General features: G+C 39.2%; 1 protein-coding gene across 5 annotated transcripts in view; it reads left to right on the forward strand.

The window, feature by feature from the left end:
- The window catches only part of MCOLN3 (mucolipin TRP cation channel 3), a 34,542-nt gene extending 19,832 nt beyond the window's left edge, over positions 1–14,710 (forward strand). For 2 of the 5 annotated variants that reach the window (XM_006047533.4, XM_006047534.4), the window contains exons 7-13: positions 2,713–2,812; positions 6,065–6,177; positions 6,259–6,408; positions 9,667–9,768; positions 9,876–9,998; positions 11,112–11,318; positions 13,362–14,710. In XM_006047533.4, the coding sequence (XP_006047595.1) occupies positions 2,713–2,812; positions 6,065–6,177; positions 6,259–6,408; positions 9,667–9,768; positions 9,876–9,998; positions 11,112–11,318; positions 13,362–13,496 (930 nt within the window). In that variant the 3' untranslated portion in view covers positions 13,497–14,710. The remainder of the gene's footprint in view (positions 1–2,712; positions 2,813–6,064; positions 6,178–6,258; positions 6,409–9,666; positions 9,769–9,875; positions 9,999–11,111; positions 11,319–13,361) is intronic. The other 3 variants (XM_044944770.2, XM_006047535.4, XM_044944771.2) reach the window with 3 other exon arrangements.
- The last annotated feature ends 627 nt before the right edge of the window (positions 14,711–15,337 follow it).

The following is a 15,337-nucleotide window of genomic DNA, read 5'->3' on the forward strand; positions in this document are numbered from 1 at the left end:
GGACCTACCAAATTCTCTGGTGTGTGGTAGATGTTTGATTCAACAGCTATTTATTAAGGTTGTCTTGTGTGTGCCCAGTTGGGTTCATAATATAAAAGTAGTGCATTGTCATTCATTCATAGTAGTTTGATAAATTCTTGCAACTTGTATTTTGAAGCTCTTTATTAAGTGTATAGACATCTAGGGTTTTTTGTGTTCACTTGAACTGACTTTTTTATCATTGTGAAATGGCACTTTTTAACCCTTATCATATTTTTTGCTCTAAAATTTACTTTGATGTTAATATAACCATTCCAGCTTTCTTATAACTAGTGTTAGCATGGCATATCTTTTTTTCATCCTTTTAAATTATTTGTATCTTATATTTAAAGTAGGTTTCTTGTTACACAGCATATAGTTGAGTCTTGCTTTTTTAATCCAACCTAACAATCTCTACCTTTTAATTAAGGTGCTTATATCATTTAAATTGCATGAAATTATTAATATGGTTTCTTTCTTTTTCTGCCTTCTTTTGGATTAACTGTTTTTTCAGGATTCCAGTTTATCTCACATGTTAGCTTATTAGCTATAACTCTTTGTTGTGTTATTTTATGGTTTATGCTGCTGCTGCTAAGTTGCTTCAGTCATGTCCGACTCTGTGCGACCCCATAGTACACATATTTAACTTATTACAGCCTACTTTCAAGTGATGGTGTGCCAGTTACATGTATAACATAAAAACCACTTGGCATGGTTTTCCTTCTGCATAAAGGGCTTCCTTTAGTATTTCTTACAATGCAGATCTGCTAGTAATAAGTTCTTTTCACTTCTGTATGTCTGTAAAAGTATTTCACTTTCGTTTTTTAAAAGTAGTTTCACAAGGTATAGACTTCTAGCCTGGCTGTTTTTACCCTGGAACTTTAAAGATTTTGCTCTTTTGTTTATATTGTTTCTGATGAGAAATCTGCTGTCTTCTTCATCTTTGTTCTTCTGTATGGGATATATTTCCCCCCTCTGGATGCTTTTAAAATTTTTCTCTTCATTTCTGGTTTTAGTGGTTTGATTCTGATATACCTTTATGTAGTTTTCTTCATGTTTCTTGTATTTGGGGTTCATTGAATATCTTGGATCTGTGGGTTTATAGTTTTTATTACGTTTGACATTTACTCAGTGTTATTTCGTCAAATATTTTTCTATCTCCTTCCCCCTACTTTTCAGAGATTTCAATAATATGTGTATTTGGGCACTTGAAGTTGCCCTCTTTCTTTGATTTAATTTTCTAATATTTTCTCTGTGTTTCACTTTGAATAGTTTTACTGCTGTGACTTCAAATCACTAATCTTTTTTCCTGTATTATCTAATCTGTTATTAGTTACACTCAGTATATTTTTTCTTTTTCATTTAAAGAATTCAGTTTCTTCTAAACCTTGCTTAGACGTGATTGACATTAAGTCAGAGTTTATTAGATATTTAATGAGCACCTACTATTTGAAAGACCCTGAGGCTCTTTGTGTGGGCAAAGCATGGTTTATTCTTGGCAAAGATTTCTGACTCATTCAAATAGTACTGAGCATCTTCCTTGTGTGAGGCTGGGTCTCCGCAATGATAAAGATGAGCATACATTATCAATATCCTTGGTTGTTTGTCATGGGAAGAAACTTATAGTCTAACATGAGTGGAAACAGAGTAACTAGACTTACTAAGTTTATTTGTAATCTTTTGTCTGAAGTGGTATCCAATTACACCACATGAAGATTTTCAATTAAACTCATCTAAAAGAATCCACCTGCAATGTAGGAGTCCCAAGTTTGATCCCTGGGTCTGGAAGGTCCCATGGAGAAGGGAATGGCAACCCACTCCAGAATTCTTGCCTAGAGAATCCTATGGACAGAGGAGCCTGACAGGCTACAGTCGATGGGGTCACAAAGAGTCAGGCACAACTGAATGACTAACACCGCAAATGGCAGACTTGAAAAGGACTTTCCTTTTACTTTAGGACTTGAGAGAAGAGGCACCAAAAATGAAGGCAAAACCCCCAAACCAGACTAATTTCCTTAGTTTGCCGTCCAGGTGTCTGCAAGGAGAAGGTGGGGGGAGCTTGAAGGGGAGACGGTGGAAGAGCTATGACAGGTGTCCTGGCGTGGCTTTGTCCTATTGGTGCCTGGTGTCCCCACACAGTTATCATTGAAGCCAGACATACTGTTGGTTCCCTGTGACCACATCCTTTGTAATATTGTACATACGGTTCCAGAATGACAAAGAAAACCAATCTTAGAAGGAAAATTGGAAAAGCTCCACCTGAAATGTTTCAAGACGGAAATAATGAGCATCTGTGTTAGTAAGAACAACATTAAAAATCTGTCCCTAGCCAATGCTCTGCTGGAAGAAGGGGGCAAACGTGCTTGTACTTGCTCAGGAGGACATCTAGAGGTGCTTAGAATGAGAGGAGGGGGAAGTTCTCTTGTTTTACAAGTGGTTCAGGGCTTGAATACTGTCCTAGAAACTTAGGAATTTTAGAGACTAAACATTCTTTATGGAAGATCTAACTCAACTTTTTCAGCTCACAGAGAAATAAAGGGAACTTCCTGAGGTTGAACAGAGTTAGCATCAGGTGAGAGTTGAGGGTCTGAGTTTCCTGTAACTTTGGGAGAATTGTTTCCTAATTAATGCATAGCGGCACCTTGACTTTAAAAGTAGTAGGTATGTTTTTGACCCTTTTCCTGTTCTTCGCAGATAACTTTTGACAACAAAGCCCACAGTGGAAGAATTAAGATAAGTTTAGATAATGACATCTCTATCAGAGAATGTAAAGACTGGCATGTATCTGGATCCAGTAAGTAATAAATTTTACTAGTTTTCAAAATGGTTATTAAATAATATTAAATGGTTATTAAATTACTGGTCCCAAGGATATGTGGAACATCAAACGAAAGAATTGAATCATGTCCAAGTCCCTAATTCATTTTAGTTATCTAATGTTCCAAGTAATTCATAAGTTATTAGTAATTTAAATGGTTTTTCTTGCCTTTTCCATGAGCCTTCACTGGCTGCTGCTGCTGCTGCTAAGTCACTTCAGTCATGTCCGACTCTGTGCGACCCCATAGACGGCAGACCACCAGGCTCCCCCGTCCCTGGGATTCTCCAGGCAAGAACACTGGAGTGGGTTGTCATTGCCTTCTCCAATGCATGAAAGTGAAAAGTGAAAGTGAAGTCGCTCAGTCGTGTCTGACCCTAAGCGACCCCATGGACTGCAGCCTTCCAGGCTCCTCCGTCCATGGGATTTTCCAGGCAAGAGTACTGGAGTGGGGTGGTCCTTACTAAAAAAAAGTGCTTATAATTCCCCCAACAACAACAACAAAAATCACATCTACACAAACCAGTATTTATAGAGTGTTTATTGCATAAGTACTTTGAGCTACACTTTCCTTACTTCAGTGTTTTAAAATATCTTTGAGATAGGTAGCATCCCTATTTTTACACATGAAGAAACTAAGGCTCAGAAGTGAATTTTGGTGTCTTTATCCAGGGAGAATTCAGGTAGGATTTGACCCTGAAATATCCCACACATTATAATTATCTTCTATCCAGGTCAAAAAGTAGATGACATAAGCACAGAGTATAGTCCTAGAAATATGGACACAAACTCGAGTATAAACTGAGTATCGCTGAGAATTTTGGAGCTGAACTAGACGAAACCGACTGGAAAGAATTGATCTCATTCCCTAGTTCCTTGTAGTGGTGTGTAATAGTGTATTGTGCTTCACTTTAATGATTAGGTCAGAGGGTCTTGGATTCTAGTAAGCAGAAGCACCATTCCAAGTACCTGCTAAGATGCAGTTTTCCCAGCTTCACACAAGACAGTCAGTAGGTCTGGCGGTGAGACCTAGGAATGTGCAGTGAGTCCTTATTCAGACCATACTTGGATAATAATTACTTTAGGGTTCCCTACTAATGGATTCACAAAGTTCAGAAATAGTAATGAGATAGCATGAATAAATGAAATAAAATGTCTTCATTTTAGTATTCTTTTCACTAATAGGTAACTTCAAATATATGAAGATCTGGACTCACAAACTTCAATTATAAAATTTCAATCACAAAATTGTTTATTTGAAACATAAGCCTGTTTTGTCATCTGTAAACATCTTAATACTTCACATACTTGGGAACAGGGAAAATGAGAGCATATGAAGGTGCCTGGGACATAAGCTGTCTCTCAAATGTTTGTTTCTTGGATTTTAAGTTTTTCTGAAGTAGATTTAGTCCTTCATATATCATTTAGATGCCTCTTGACAAAATTATGGGTTGCTTCATTACAGTATAGTCTTGAGTTCTTTCTATCAGCAGAGAGCAGCCCAACTTGTTAAGTAAGACAAGCTCTGTAAGAGAGCATGTGACGGCCACCCTCTGCTCTTCACTTAGCTGTGCTTCTGCTGGGAGGACTGATTCCCAGAATCTCTGTGTGGGTGGCTCTGCCTTGTCATTCAAGTCTCAGCTAAAAGCCACGGCCTCTGGTGAGGCCTTCCTTCACGGTGCAGTATGAACAAACCTTTCTTCTCCCCATTCCCTCTCCCAAAGCTCCCTCAGCAGTGGTGCTCAAATTTTAGTGTTACCTGGAGAGCTTAGGAAAGCAGTTTCTGATTTACTAGGGCTAGGGTAAGGCAGGAGGATGTTCATTTCTAACAAGTTCCAAAGAGATGCCAAGAACCACTGACAGAGTGACGGATGCTGGAGACAAACTGCAAAGGTTTGAACACTGACTCTGCACTTTCTAGCCATGGAATCTTAGGCAAGTTGTGTGACCCCTCTGGGCTTCAGTTTTCTTGCCTGCAAAGTGGGGATGATCACACCTATCTCGTGGGGTTACTGTGAGGTGCAAATGAGTTAAATCTTCAAAAATGCTTGAAACTATGCCAGGTAGGAAATACACTTAGTAGCTGTTTGGATTTACTTTCTTCCTATCACGTACTCCTATCAGGCAGTATTCTGTTCATTTACTTGTTTACTTTTTTCTCTTATCTCACTGGAGTAGAAGTTCCACAAGGTCAGGGACTCCATCTGTCTTGTTCACCATTGTATTCTCAGCACGTGAAAACACACCTGATGCTTAATGAGTATTTTATACCTAGATAAGCATGTTTAAGTAAGATATGTGGGAACCCTAACTGTATTAAGATCAAAAGATGACAGGTGATAGTTAAAGATCTTTGGTACATGGTTTTGAGGACTTTTAACCTTCTTTAAATACTAACAGAAGAATCTGTATCAGAGCTTTTTCTGTTTGTTATCTTTGTGGAAAGAATACTTGAATTTTTAAAATTATTCTAAGCATGAGTATGAAGAAGGATCTATATAAAACTTGAAAATGTTTCTGAAGGATGGAAGAAAAAAAAAGACTTGACACATTATGTTTTTCATGAAGTGATTTAACATGACCATGAAAATTCTCCCTAGATTCCCCCCAAAAATTAACAGTAAGATTGTTATTGGAATTTGACATTTTGGTCCTGAAGAAATATGGGAAAATAACAAGCAAGACTAGCCAGCAGAAATTCTAGGAAAGTAATGAGAAGTATTTTTCTTAGGCATTAAAACACATAAAAAAGTTGGAAGGGGAAGATACGGTACTTGAATACATTCAACAGCCATTTGGTACATGATAAAAATGGCATTTCACATCATTTGCTCCTTTTATTGGTACAAATTAATGAATACTGATGTCCAGTGATGAAGAAGATGTGTGATGTGTGTAGGTAATAAACTGGCATGATATTTTTGCAGAGCAGTTTCTTAGATCTATTTTTAGAAAGATGCATATGCTTTAACCCAACAATTCCATCTTTGGATATTCATCCACCTAAAGAATCACTTGAACCTGTGCACAAAGAGGACCTGGAGAATGGATTGTAGTAGTGAAACCAGATTACAGCCTGAACATCCTTACAAATAAAGTATTGTACATCTGTACTGAAATTATTCAATGCAGCTATTAAATGAGGCTAAAAATGGAGGAAAAAAAGAAGTAGAAGTAAATGTCACCACATTGCTGTTCCAGTACATAAGCAGGTAACCTTCTTTCCTCCAGTTCAGAAGAACACTCATTACATGATGATCTTTGATGTCTTCATTATTCTGACATGCTTGGCTTCATTAATCCTGTGTGTTCGATCTGTGGTGAGAGGACTTCAGCTTCAGCAGGTAGGAGTCACTGCTTTCTAGCAATGCACTGGTCATTTTGATTGACAGAAATTCACCATGCCTCCCCTCTTTTCCCTAAAGGAATTTGTCAGTTTTTTCCTGCTCCATTATAAGAAGGAAGTTTCTGTTTCTGATCGAATGGAATTTGTCAATGGATGGTATATTATGATTATTATCAGTGACATATTGACCATCATTGGATCAATTCTGAAAATGGAAATTCACGCTAAGGTAAAATTTTTTCCTATTTATGTCATTGTTAGTATCAGATTTGCCTTAACTGTCATTTGTTTTTCCAAAATGTAAGGATTCACAGAGTACAAGATTTTTTTCAAACATTATATTGAGTAAACCTGAAATAACAGTAATGTGTAAGAATCTAGTCAGGAAATATTTTAGGCTGTTTTTCAAAGTGTGATTTAAGTCCTCTGAATCAGGGTCATTTGGGTATCTGATAAAATACCCCATGTTAGACCTACTGAATGTGAACTCTGGGGTTAGGGCCTATGAATTCTTGCACACACTAAAAGTCATACACACACCAAGATAACTAAGGTAAAAGATTTTTTTTGTTGTTCTTAGAAGGAATGCCAGAATCTTCAATAGCAAGAGTTGGACTGTGGGCAAGAGATAGGGAGTGAGGCCAAAGTACTATTGTTCGAGTCCTTGCAGTTACTCCTTTGTCCATTCAAATTGAGAATATTCCCATTTTCTTACTGTTACCATTGATGTACTACAAGGTTTTCCACTTTAAGTTAGGACTAATCCAGCTTGTATGTCAACCCTCCCCCAAAGCAAAAAAAAAAAAGAAATACTGTTCAAACTAATCTTGTTCAGATTTATGTTTTTCTGTCCTCTACTGCAATTAAGGATGAGTATGAACCACATGGGGAGCCTGTTTTGGTTCAGATTCCTGGGCAGAGATCTCAGATACAATAGCTCAGATATGATAAGAGCTGATTTCTCCCTCGTGTAATTGTCAGGGTGGGTTTTCCAGCCTGGCAAGTCACTCAGCTCCACACAGTCATTCAGGAATCTAAGTTTCTCCCATCTTTTTCTCTGATAACCATTGAAGGCTCACCCAGACTGCATGATTGATGCTGGATTGTCTCATGAACAGGTTGCAGCCCATGGAAGGGAAAACCTGGTATGGTAGGTAGTAGGTCTCTTACAGTCTTATGCCTTGGCTCAGAATGGCAGCCTTCATTCTGTCCAGTCCTGCTGGAGAAAATTTAGTCACATCTGACTGCAGGGGAGCTGGGGAGACAGCCCGTGCATGTACCTCAGAAAGAGAGAGTGAGTTTAGAAGCCATGGAGCAGCTGTCTCCATATGCCAGGGTAATATATGTCATTGAAATAGATATTTAACTTTAGGGAACAAATTAAGAGAAGTAGGGGGAGATTTGCAGCAAATCTTCATTTTTACTAATCCCACCTACCATTAACTTCAGTGAGCCCTTAAGGGTGTCCAGCAGTCTTTCTACATTTTTCTAGACCATGCATTCCCCCTGCCTTCTAGCTGATCATTACATATTTTTTCTCGCTTGAAAATTTTAATACCTCTTTTCCATCCTTTGTTTCAGCTGATGACCTCACTCTGTTTCACAAATAATAAACAGAATTGAAATCTACAGTTTCCCACTTCATTTATTTACCCATCAGCATCAATGCCCGTACACTTGGCATTTTCTCTTACTGTGGATATAATATTTAGGTTACTATCCAGGGCCAACTCCTCCACGGGCCTATCAGATGCTGTCCCTACTTGCTTCTTCCAGAACATGGCTCCAGCTATTCTTACTCTGTTTCTTATGCATCCTTAATTTCCTGTTCTCTGCCATGGCATTTCCATGAGCATGTATTTTCTTTTTTTTTTTTTTTCCCTTTCTAAAAAGACAAAATCTCAACCTGTTCTCTCTCCAGCTACTTCCCCATTTCTCTGCTCTCCTTTACATAGCAAAAGACCTCAAAAGAGTATTTAATACTGTTTCTGGCTCTGTTCATCCAGGTCTATCTTGTATCTTTTCTAATCAGGCTGCACGGAAAGTGTATTTTCCAATGACCTGTAACTGTTGCTGTGTCTAATATTCAGTTATTTATCCTCATTTTGACCCATTAGCAGCTTTTTAACACTGCAAGCACTTTCTTTGTTGATGAGTTTTTTTCACTGGCTGTCACTTACCTAATCTTTCTCTTGAATCATGGCTGGTCTTCACTTCCCTTTGCTGTTCCCTCCGACTTCACCAAGCTATTTAAGTAACAGAGCTGCAAAGCACCATGCTTAAACACCTCGTTTTTCTGCCTTTGTTTTGTGATCTTATCCTGTCCTATTGCCTTAAAGAGTACCTATTTTTCAATGATTTTCAAATCTGTTTCTCCAGTTTGGAATTATTCCCTGAACTCCAGTCTCAAATATCCAACTGTTTCTTCCATATCTTCACTTGAATGTCTACTCAGCTTCACAAATTTCACATACCTAAAACAATCATTGTCTCAATGGACATGAGTTGGCACAAACTCTGGGAGTTGGTGATGGACAGGGAAGCCTGGCGTGCTGCAGTCCATGTGGTTGCAAAGAGTTGGACATGACAGAGCGACTGAACAATAAAACAACTCCTCCTCCATAGTCAAAACTCACTTCTCTGTGGCCTTTCAAATTTCAGTTAATGGCAGCTCTTTTCAGTTGTTCAAGGAAAAAAAACAGATTCATCCTTGACTCCTCTTTTTTTACTAATTCCCTCTCCTCCGTATCTCATCCAAGAGAAAATCCTATTTGTCTACCTTCAGAAATCACCTCGTCACCTCCACTATTCCCAGCCTGGTCCAAAGCACCATCAGCTCCCATCTGCAGTAGCCATCTCTCTCTTCCACAGTCTGCTCTCAACCATAGAGCCAACATTGGATTACAGCACTCCTGTTCAGAGCTCTCAATCTCCACCATCTACTCAGAGTAAAAGGCAAAGTTGTTAAATTATATTTGTGAAACTCTAAACTACCTGCTCCCTCACCTCGGTGACTCCTTACTCTCCCCTATCGTTCTCTAGCCAGACCCACTGTCTTGCCAGATGCCCTCCTGCTTTTGGGCCTCTGCTGATACTGGTCCCTCTGCCTGGAAAGCTCTTCCCCTAGATTCTTGCTTGGTTTGCTCCCTCACTCCCTTCATGTCTTTGCTCAAATGCCACCTTTTCAGTGAGACCTTCCCTGGTCACCCTTTTGAAATGCAGTGCACAGCGATCCTTTGTCCCCTCCCCTGAATTTCCCCTCACCACTTACCATCAGTCCATGTATGAAGGGTTTCGCTCATTAACTTCCGTCATCTCTCTCTACAGCCACTAGAATGTAAACCTCATGAGGGCAGGGAATTTTGTCTGTTCGCTACTTTGTCCTTTGCACCTAGAATGGTGCCCAACTCTTTGCTACTCAATAAATAATTTTGGCCCCAATGAATTTCTGCTATATAACTGATAATTTTTTTCCACTGTGTTTTAGAGTCTAACAAGTTATGATGTCTGTAGCATACTTCTTGGAACCTCTACCATGCTTGTGTGGCTTGGAGTTATCCGGTACTTTGGTTTTTTTCAGAAATACAATGTAAGAAATTCCACAGATCTCCAAGCTGTTGGTATTTCTCTTTCAAAGTTACTGCACTGCTTTGTTTGAAGGACAAAGGGATTCTAATGACCTCGTTTACTTTCCAGCTCCTCATTCTCACCCTCCAGGCGGCACTGCCCAATGTCATCAGGTTCTGCTGCTGTGCAGCCATGATTTATTTAGGCTATTGCTTCTGTGGATGGATTGTGCTGGGGCCTTATCATGATAAGGTACTGGTAAACAATTTTCTCTATTGCTATTAAGCTCTCAGGGTAGTACCAGTGGCTTGTTATTCTTTTAAAATAAGCTCATTTTACTTTGTGACTCAGCCTTAAACATTGAAGGTATTGTGTCTGTTGCCATGTTTTTAAACTGGTGAGGTAAGACCAGGTGGCACTAATGGTAAAGAACCCGCCTACCAATGCAAGACATGTAAAAGATGTGGGTTCAATCCCTGGGCTGGGAAGATGCCCTGGAGGAGGGCAGGGCAACCCACTCCAGTATTATTGCCTGGAGAATCCCATGGACAGAGGAGCCTGGTAGGCTGTAGTCCATAGGGTCACAAAGAGTTGGACACGATTGAAGCAACGGAGCACACACACAAGGTAAGACCAACTTGAGAGGATGGTTGATTCACTTGGTTGCCTCGGCTCCTTCTGTGAGTGTGTCAGATAGTTAAGTCCTTCTTACCATCAGTGAAGCCAGGTTTGACAGTTTGATTCATCAATATATATTTATGGGCTATTTAGGTAATTTTTATTGAAGTGTGACTTTATTTTTAAAAGTAGTATAGGGAGAAACTTGTAGAAATATTTGAAAATTTGTTTACTAGAGTTATAGTCTTGACTATAATACCATCATCTTAAATGGAATGAACTTTAGAACAGAAGCATGAGCATTTGTATTCAAGACCTGAATGCTCTGCAGATGCATTTCAAGGGTCTCTTTCTACAGAAAAGTAAAGGAGAGGGTAAAGGCTTGACTCAGAGGAGCTGGTCTGTACCTCAGTGTTTTTCTTCTTCAGTTCAGGCTCCTCCTATGAAGAGGAACATCAAGAAGGAGCTCCTTGTTCTAAGAAAAAGAGTAGGCATGTACATACTATGTAGATCACAAAACAAATGTCTATAGCAATGACTTTTCTTGGGTGTCTCCATTGTGTACATGTTATTAAACTTTTGATTTTCTCTTGTTTAAAAAATAAATGCCTGTGGTTACCCGAGGGTATTTGTTTGAAAGGATAACTTGGGATATCTAGTTCCACTATTTTTGTTATGGAGTCATGATCAAAGTCTCCAATGGGAGGGAACATGAAATAAAATGAATATTTTTTTTTTTTTTTGCAGTTCCGTTCTCTGAACATGGTTTCTGAGTGTCTTTTCTCATTGATAAATGGAGATGATATGTTTGCCACATTTGCAAAAATGCAGCAAAAAAGCTACCTGGTCTGGCTATTTAGCAGAATTTACCTCTACTCATTCATCAGCCTTTTTATATACATGATTTTAAGTCTTTTCATTGCACTGATCACTGATACCTATGAAACAATTAAGGTAGGTTCATCAAGAACCTCAAGGAGTGACATTTTCCTAGAACTTGCAGAGAGTCAATAAAATACAGTACCTAATGGGGAGGAAATCAATGGAATGGTAATTTCTTCTGAGTACAGAAAAAAGACTTCAATTTTAGATCCCAAGAAACAGAATTTCTAGAATGTTGAAAGTTTTGTCTTTGAGTAACTGTGTTTTCAAACAAGCTTTCTAATCTTATATTAGCATTATAAGGATCATTAGGTATTGGGTGAGTGAAACATGACATTTCAGATGGTCAAAATTTTGTGGGGAGCTTTTAAAATCCAATTTTCATGAAGAAAAATTGACCTCTTTATTTGAAGTGTGCTGTAACTGAATGCATCATTCTGCTAGGCCCTCCCTTCTTGGGACCACCCCAGAGGCCTGGTCTCCAGAACAGTCAAGGAACTGATAGGTCAAGAACTCGCCATTTAGGAGCATGATTTGAAAAGCTGTTATCATTTAGTTGCTCAGTTGTGTCCGACTCAATCACTAATACTGTTATTCACACTGGATTTTAAAAGTCAGTTTGAGCCCTTTAAAATATGGAAAGGCAGAATAAATATCCATATGTATTCAGATTTCTAATAACCTTCCCACATGGCGCTAGTGGCTAAAGAACCCATCTGCTAATGTAGGAGATGTAGGAGACTTGGGTTCGATCCCTGGGTTGGGAACATCCCCTGGAGAAGGAAATGGCAATCCACTCCAGTATTCTTGCCTGTAGAATCCCATGGATGGAAGAGCCTGATGGGCTACAGTCCATAGGGTTGCAAAGAGTCGGACACGACTGAAGCAGCTTGGCATGCACATACACGTTAATAGTAGCGTGTTAGATATATTATTGGCATGCTGCTGCTACTGCTGCTAAGTTGCTTCAGTCAACTGAAATGGAAGGGTCTATACCAATGTCTTATTGGCATAGACCCTTGCATTTGGGGACTTCTGTTTCTGAACATGAGAGGGGTAATGAAACATGATGCCATGTGAGTAGATAAAGAGAAAGACAATCAAGAGTTGATGGATTATATATTGGTAATTACAAATACCTTGTTCAGGCAACCAGGGCTGTGACTTCATTCTTACTGAATCAGGTGTCAAGAACTGACTGTCCTCAATGCTCACTTGACTGACTTGCTTAGAGTCATCAAGGAGACTGGAAAGAATGTAGTTGTACCTGTCCAAATCCCTTCCCACGGTGCTCTAAAAGCTCGCTGCCTTCACCTCTGCATGTAGAAAGCTATATGTTATTCAAGGGTGATGATATCTGAGGTCTCAAAGAGTAACGTGAATGGATAGCTCTTGACCCAAGCCTATGACTCTTAGTTTAGATGTTAACTTCTTTCCACGGACTTAGGGCACTTGTCAGATGGGCGAGTCCTTTCTGATCCTTTCTGGCCCAGGGCCCATTCTTGGGATCTTAGATCCCCAAACTGAAATAAATATTAGACCCTTATATAAATCTCTCCGTCTGGAAGAGAGACTCCAAAAGGCTGTGCAGGCTGGGTTTTCCCTGGAAGAAGGTCTCAGATTCAGATTCAACATGTCCATTTCAGGTTGACTCAGACCACGAAAGAGAGCCCAGGAGGGTACTGCAGAATCTTAGACCCACTTTTCCTTAGGCAAACCTAAGAGTGGCTCTAGAGGCTCCATCACCATGAAAATACGTGGAAGCGAGTGAACTATCCCTTTAGAAAAATCCCTACCTAATCCACCCCTGTGGGTTTCCCAGGTGGCACTAGGGGTAAAGAACCTGCCTGCCAATGCAGGTAGATGTAAGAGATGCAAGTTCGATCCCTGGGTTGGGATGATCCTCTGGAGGAGGGCATGACAATCCACTCCAGTATTCCATGGAGAATCCCATGGACAGAGGAGCCTGACCATAGAGTCACACAGAGTTGGACACGACTGAAGCAACTTAGCATGCATCCCACCCCTGTAGCCAAATGATCCACTCTGAATTTGAAATAAAGCTGTTCTCAAAGGACTTACTAATGAAATTTTTTTTTTAATTCTCCTGTATAGCATTACCAACAAGATGGCTTTCCTGAGACTGAACTTCGTATATTTATATCAGAGTGCAAAGATCTGCCTAATTCTGGAAAGTACCGAATAGAAGAAGACACTCCAGTATCTATATTATGCTGTTGTAAAAAGTAGCTGTTAGGCTAATCTGTGCTCTGGAGAGAATATATTATGTAAATGAGTTGGGAGATAAAAATAGGTATTTTAATATCAGATGTAGTATGTCTGAAGACTACTATCATGAGCAAATTGATGACTGTAATTCATCAAGAACTGTGTTTATATTTTTAAGGCAATATTTAATGTCTATAGCTTTGTGCTAGGTTTATTTAAAAAAAAAACACTTTGATGAGGGAAACTGTTGGATTCTTTTCCTGTTTATTTTTCCAGTTTTAGAATATGTTTTCCATACCGTTCTTTACTCTTGCTTCCAGTTATTTTGACTGTGCTGACTGTGTCATCAGTAGAAACAGTGCCTGGTCTGATGTCAGCCAAGTCACTAACCCTGGCCTGGACCATTCTCAGTGGTCATCTGAGAGACAGGATGGTTGCTGTCTATCCAGTAATCATTGGTGGCTCAGATGGTAAAGAATCTGCCTGCAATGCAGACCTAGGTTCAATCCCTGGGTGGGGAAGATGCCCTAGAGTAAGAAATGGCAACCCAGTCTAGTATTCTTGCCTGGAAAATTCCATGGACAGAGGAGCCTGGTGGGCTATAGTCCATGGGCTCGCAAGAGTTGGACACAACTGAGTGACTTTAACTTTCAAAAGAATGAGAAAGAAAAAAATCAACCAGCTAACAGTCACATATTTGGTTCTGAAGGACAACTGTTATTTGATACTGTTTTGATTTCTGGAGAAGATCAGATTTTTTGGTACTCATGTATAGATTTTCTCCTTTCCTATAGTATTAAAAGACAAAGTTGAAAGAGTATTCTATATATCTATGAAAATTAAAGTGCATACCAAATGCATATTCAATCCCACAAGGATTGATTTATTGGTACTTGCACAGCCTTGTGAAAAGTACATGATGCACCAGGTCCCTGGGGGGCACATTCATTCTCACAGAAAAGAGTAGCATTTCAGGGTCACTAATCGAAGTTTCATGGGGAGAAGTTCTACAACCGACATCAAAAATATTTTGGAAAACAATTATGTTCAAAATTTAAAAATAAATGGGAAATGTATGCCTTAAAAAGACACAAAACCAAAGTCTCCACTCCTTGCAGACTGCTGATTAGAAGCTTTAGGGATTTTCACAACGTAAGTCTTTGTTTTGTGTGCTATTTATCCAAACAGAAATTAATTCAATGATGTGATGTGCAATAAAGGTTTTCTGAAACCAAGCTCTTTTTTTTTTTCAAGGAAATTGATTTGTTAATTTTTTATTTTAAGAGCTAAATGAAGGTAACCTCAAGACACTGAAATTTTTTGTTTTAACACAATAACATTCATAATAATGACTCTACGTGTCAAAATGTGAGATTCTGCAATGAATATAAGCTATTTTGTAGTACCTATGGCAATGGCAACCCACTCCAGTACTCTTGCCTGGAAAATCCCATGGATGGAGGAGCCTGGTAGGCTTCAGTCCATGGGGTCGCAAAGAGTCAGACACAACTGAGCAACTTCACTTCTACTTTTTACTTTCATGCATTGGAGAAGGAAATGGCAACCCACTCCAGTGTTCTTGCTGGAGAATCCCAGGGATGGCAGAGCCTGGGGCTGCCATCTACGGGGTCGCACAGAGTCAGACACGACTGAAGTGACTTAGCAGCAGCATGGCTTTAAAAAACTAGAAATCTAATCTCTAGGTGAATTTTTTTTTATCTTCGTTGTAATATTTGTGTCACAATCATTTTTGGAATTTGCTGGAATGCATTGAGTTTTGAGATTGTGTTCATTATCTGACAGATACTTCTTTTTACCTCTTGAGAAGTTTTTGGATTAGCAGTAATATTTCAGTGGAAATG

Source organism: Bubalus bubalis, chromosome 6 (assembly GCF_019923935.1).
Source record: "Bubalus bubalis isolate 160015118507 breed Murrah chromosome 6, NDDB_SH_1, whole genome shotgun sequence".
NCBI lineage: Eukaryota > Metazoa > Chordata > Mammalia > Artiodactyla > Bovidae > Bubalus > Bubalus bubalis.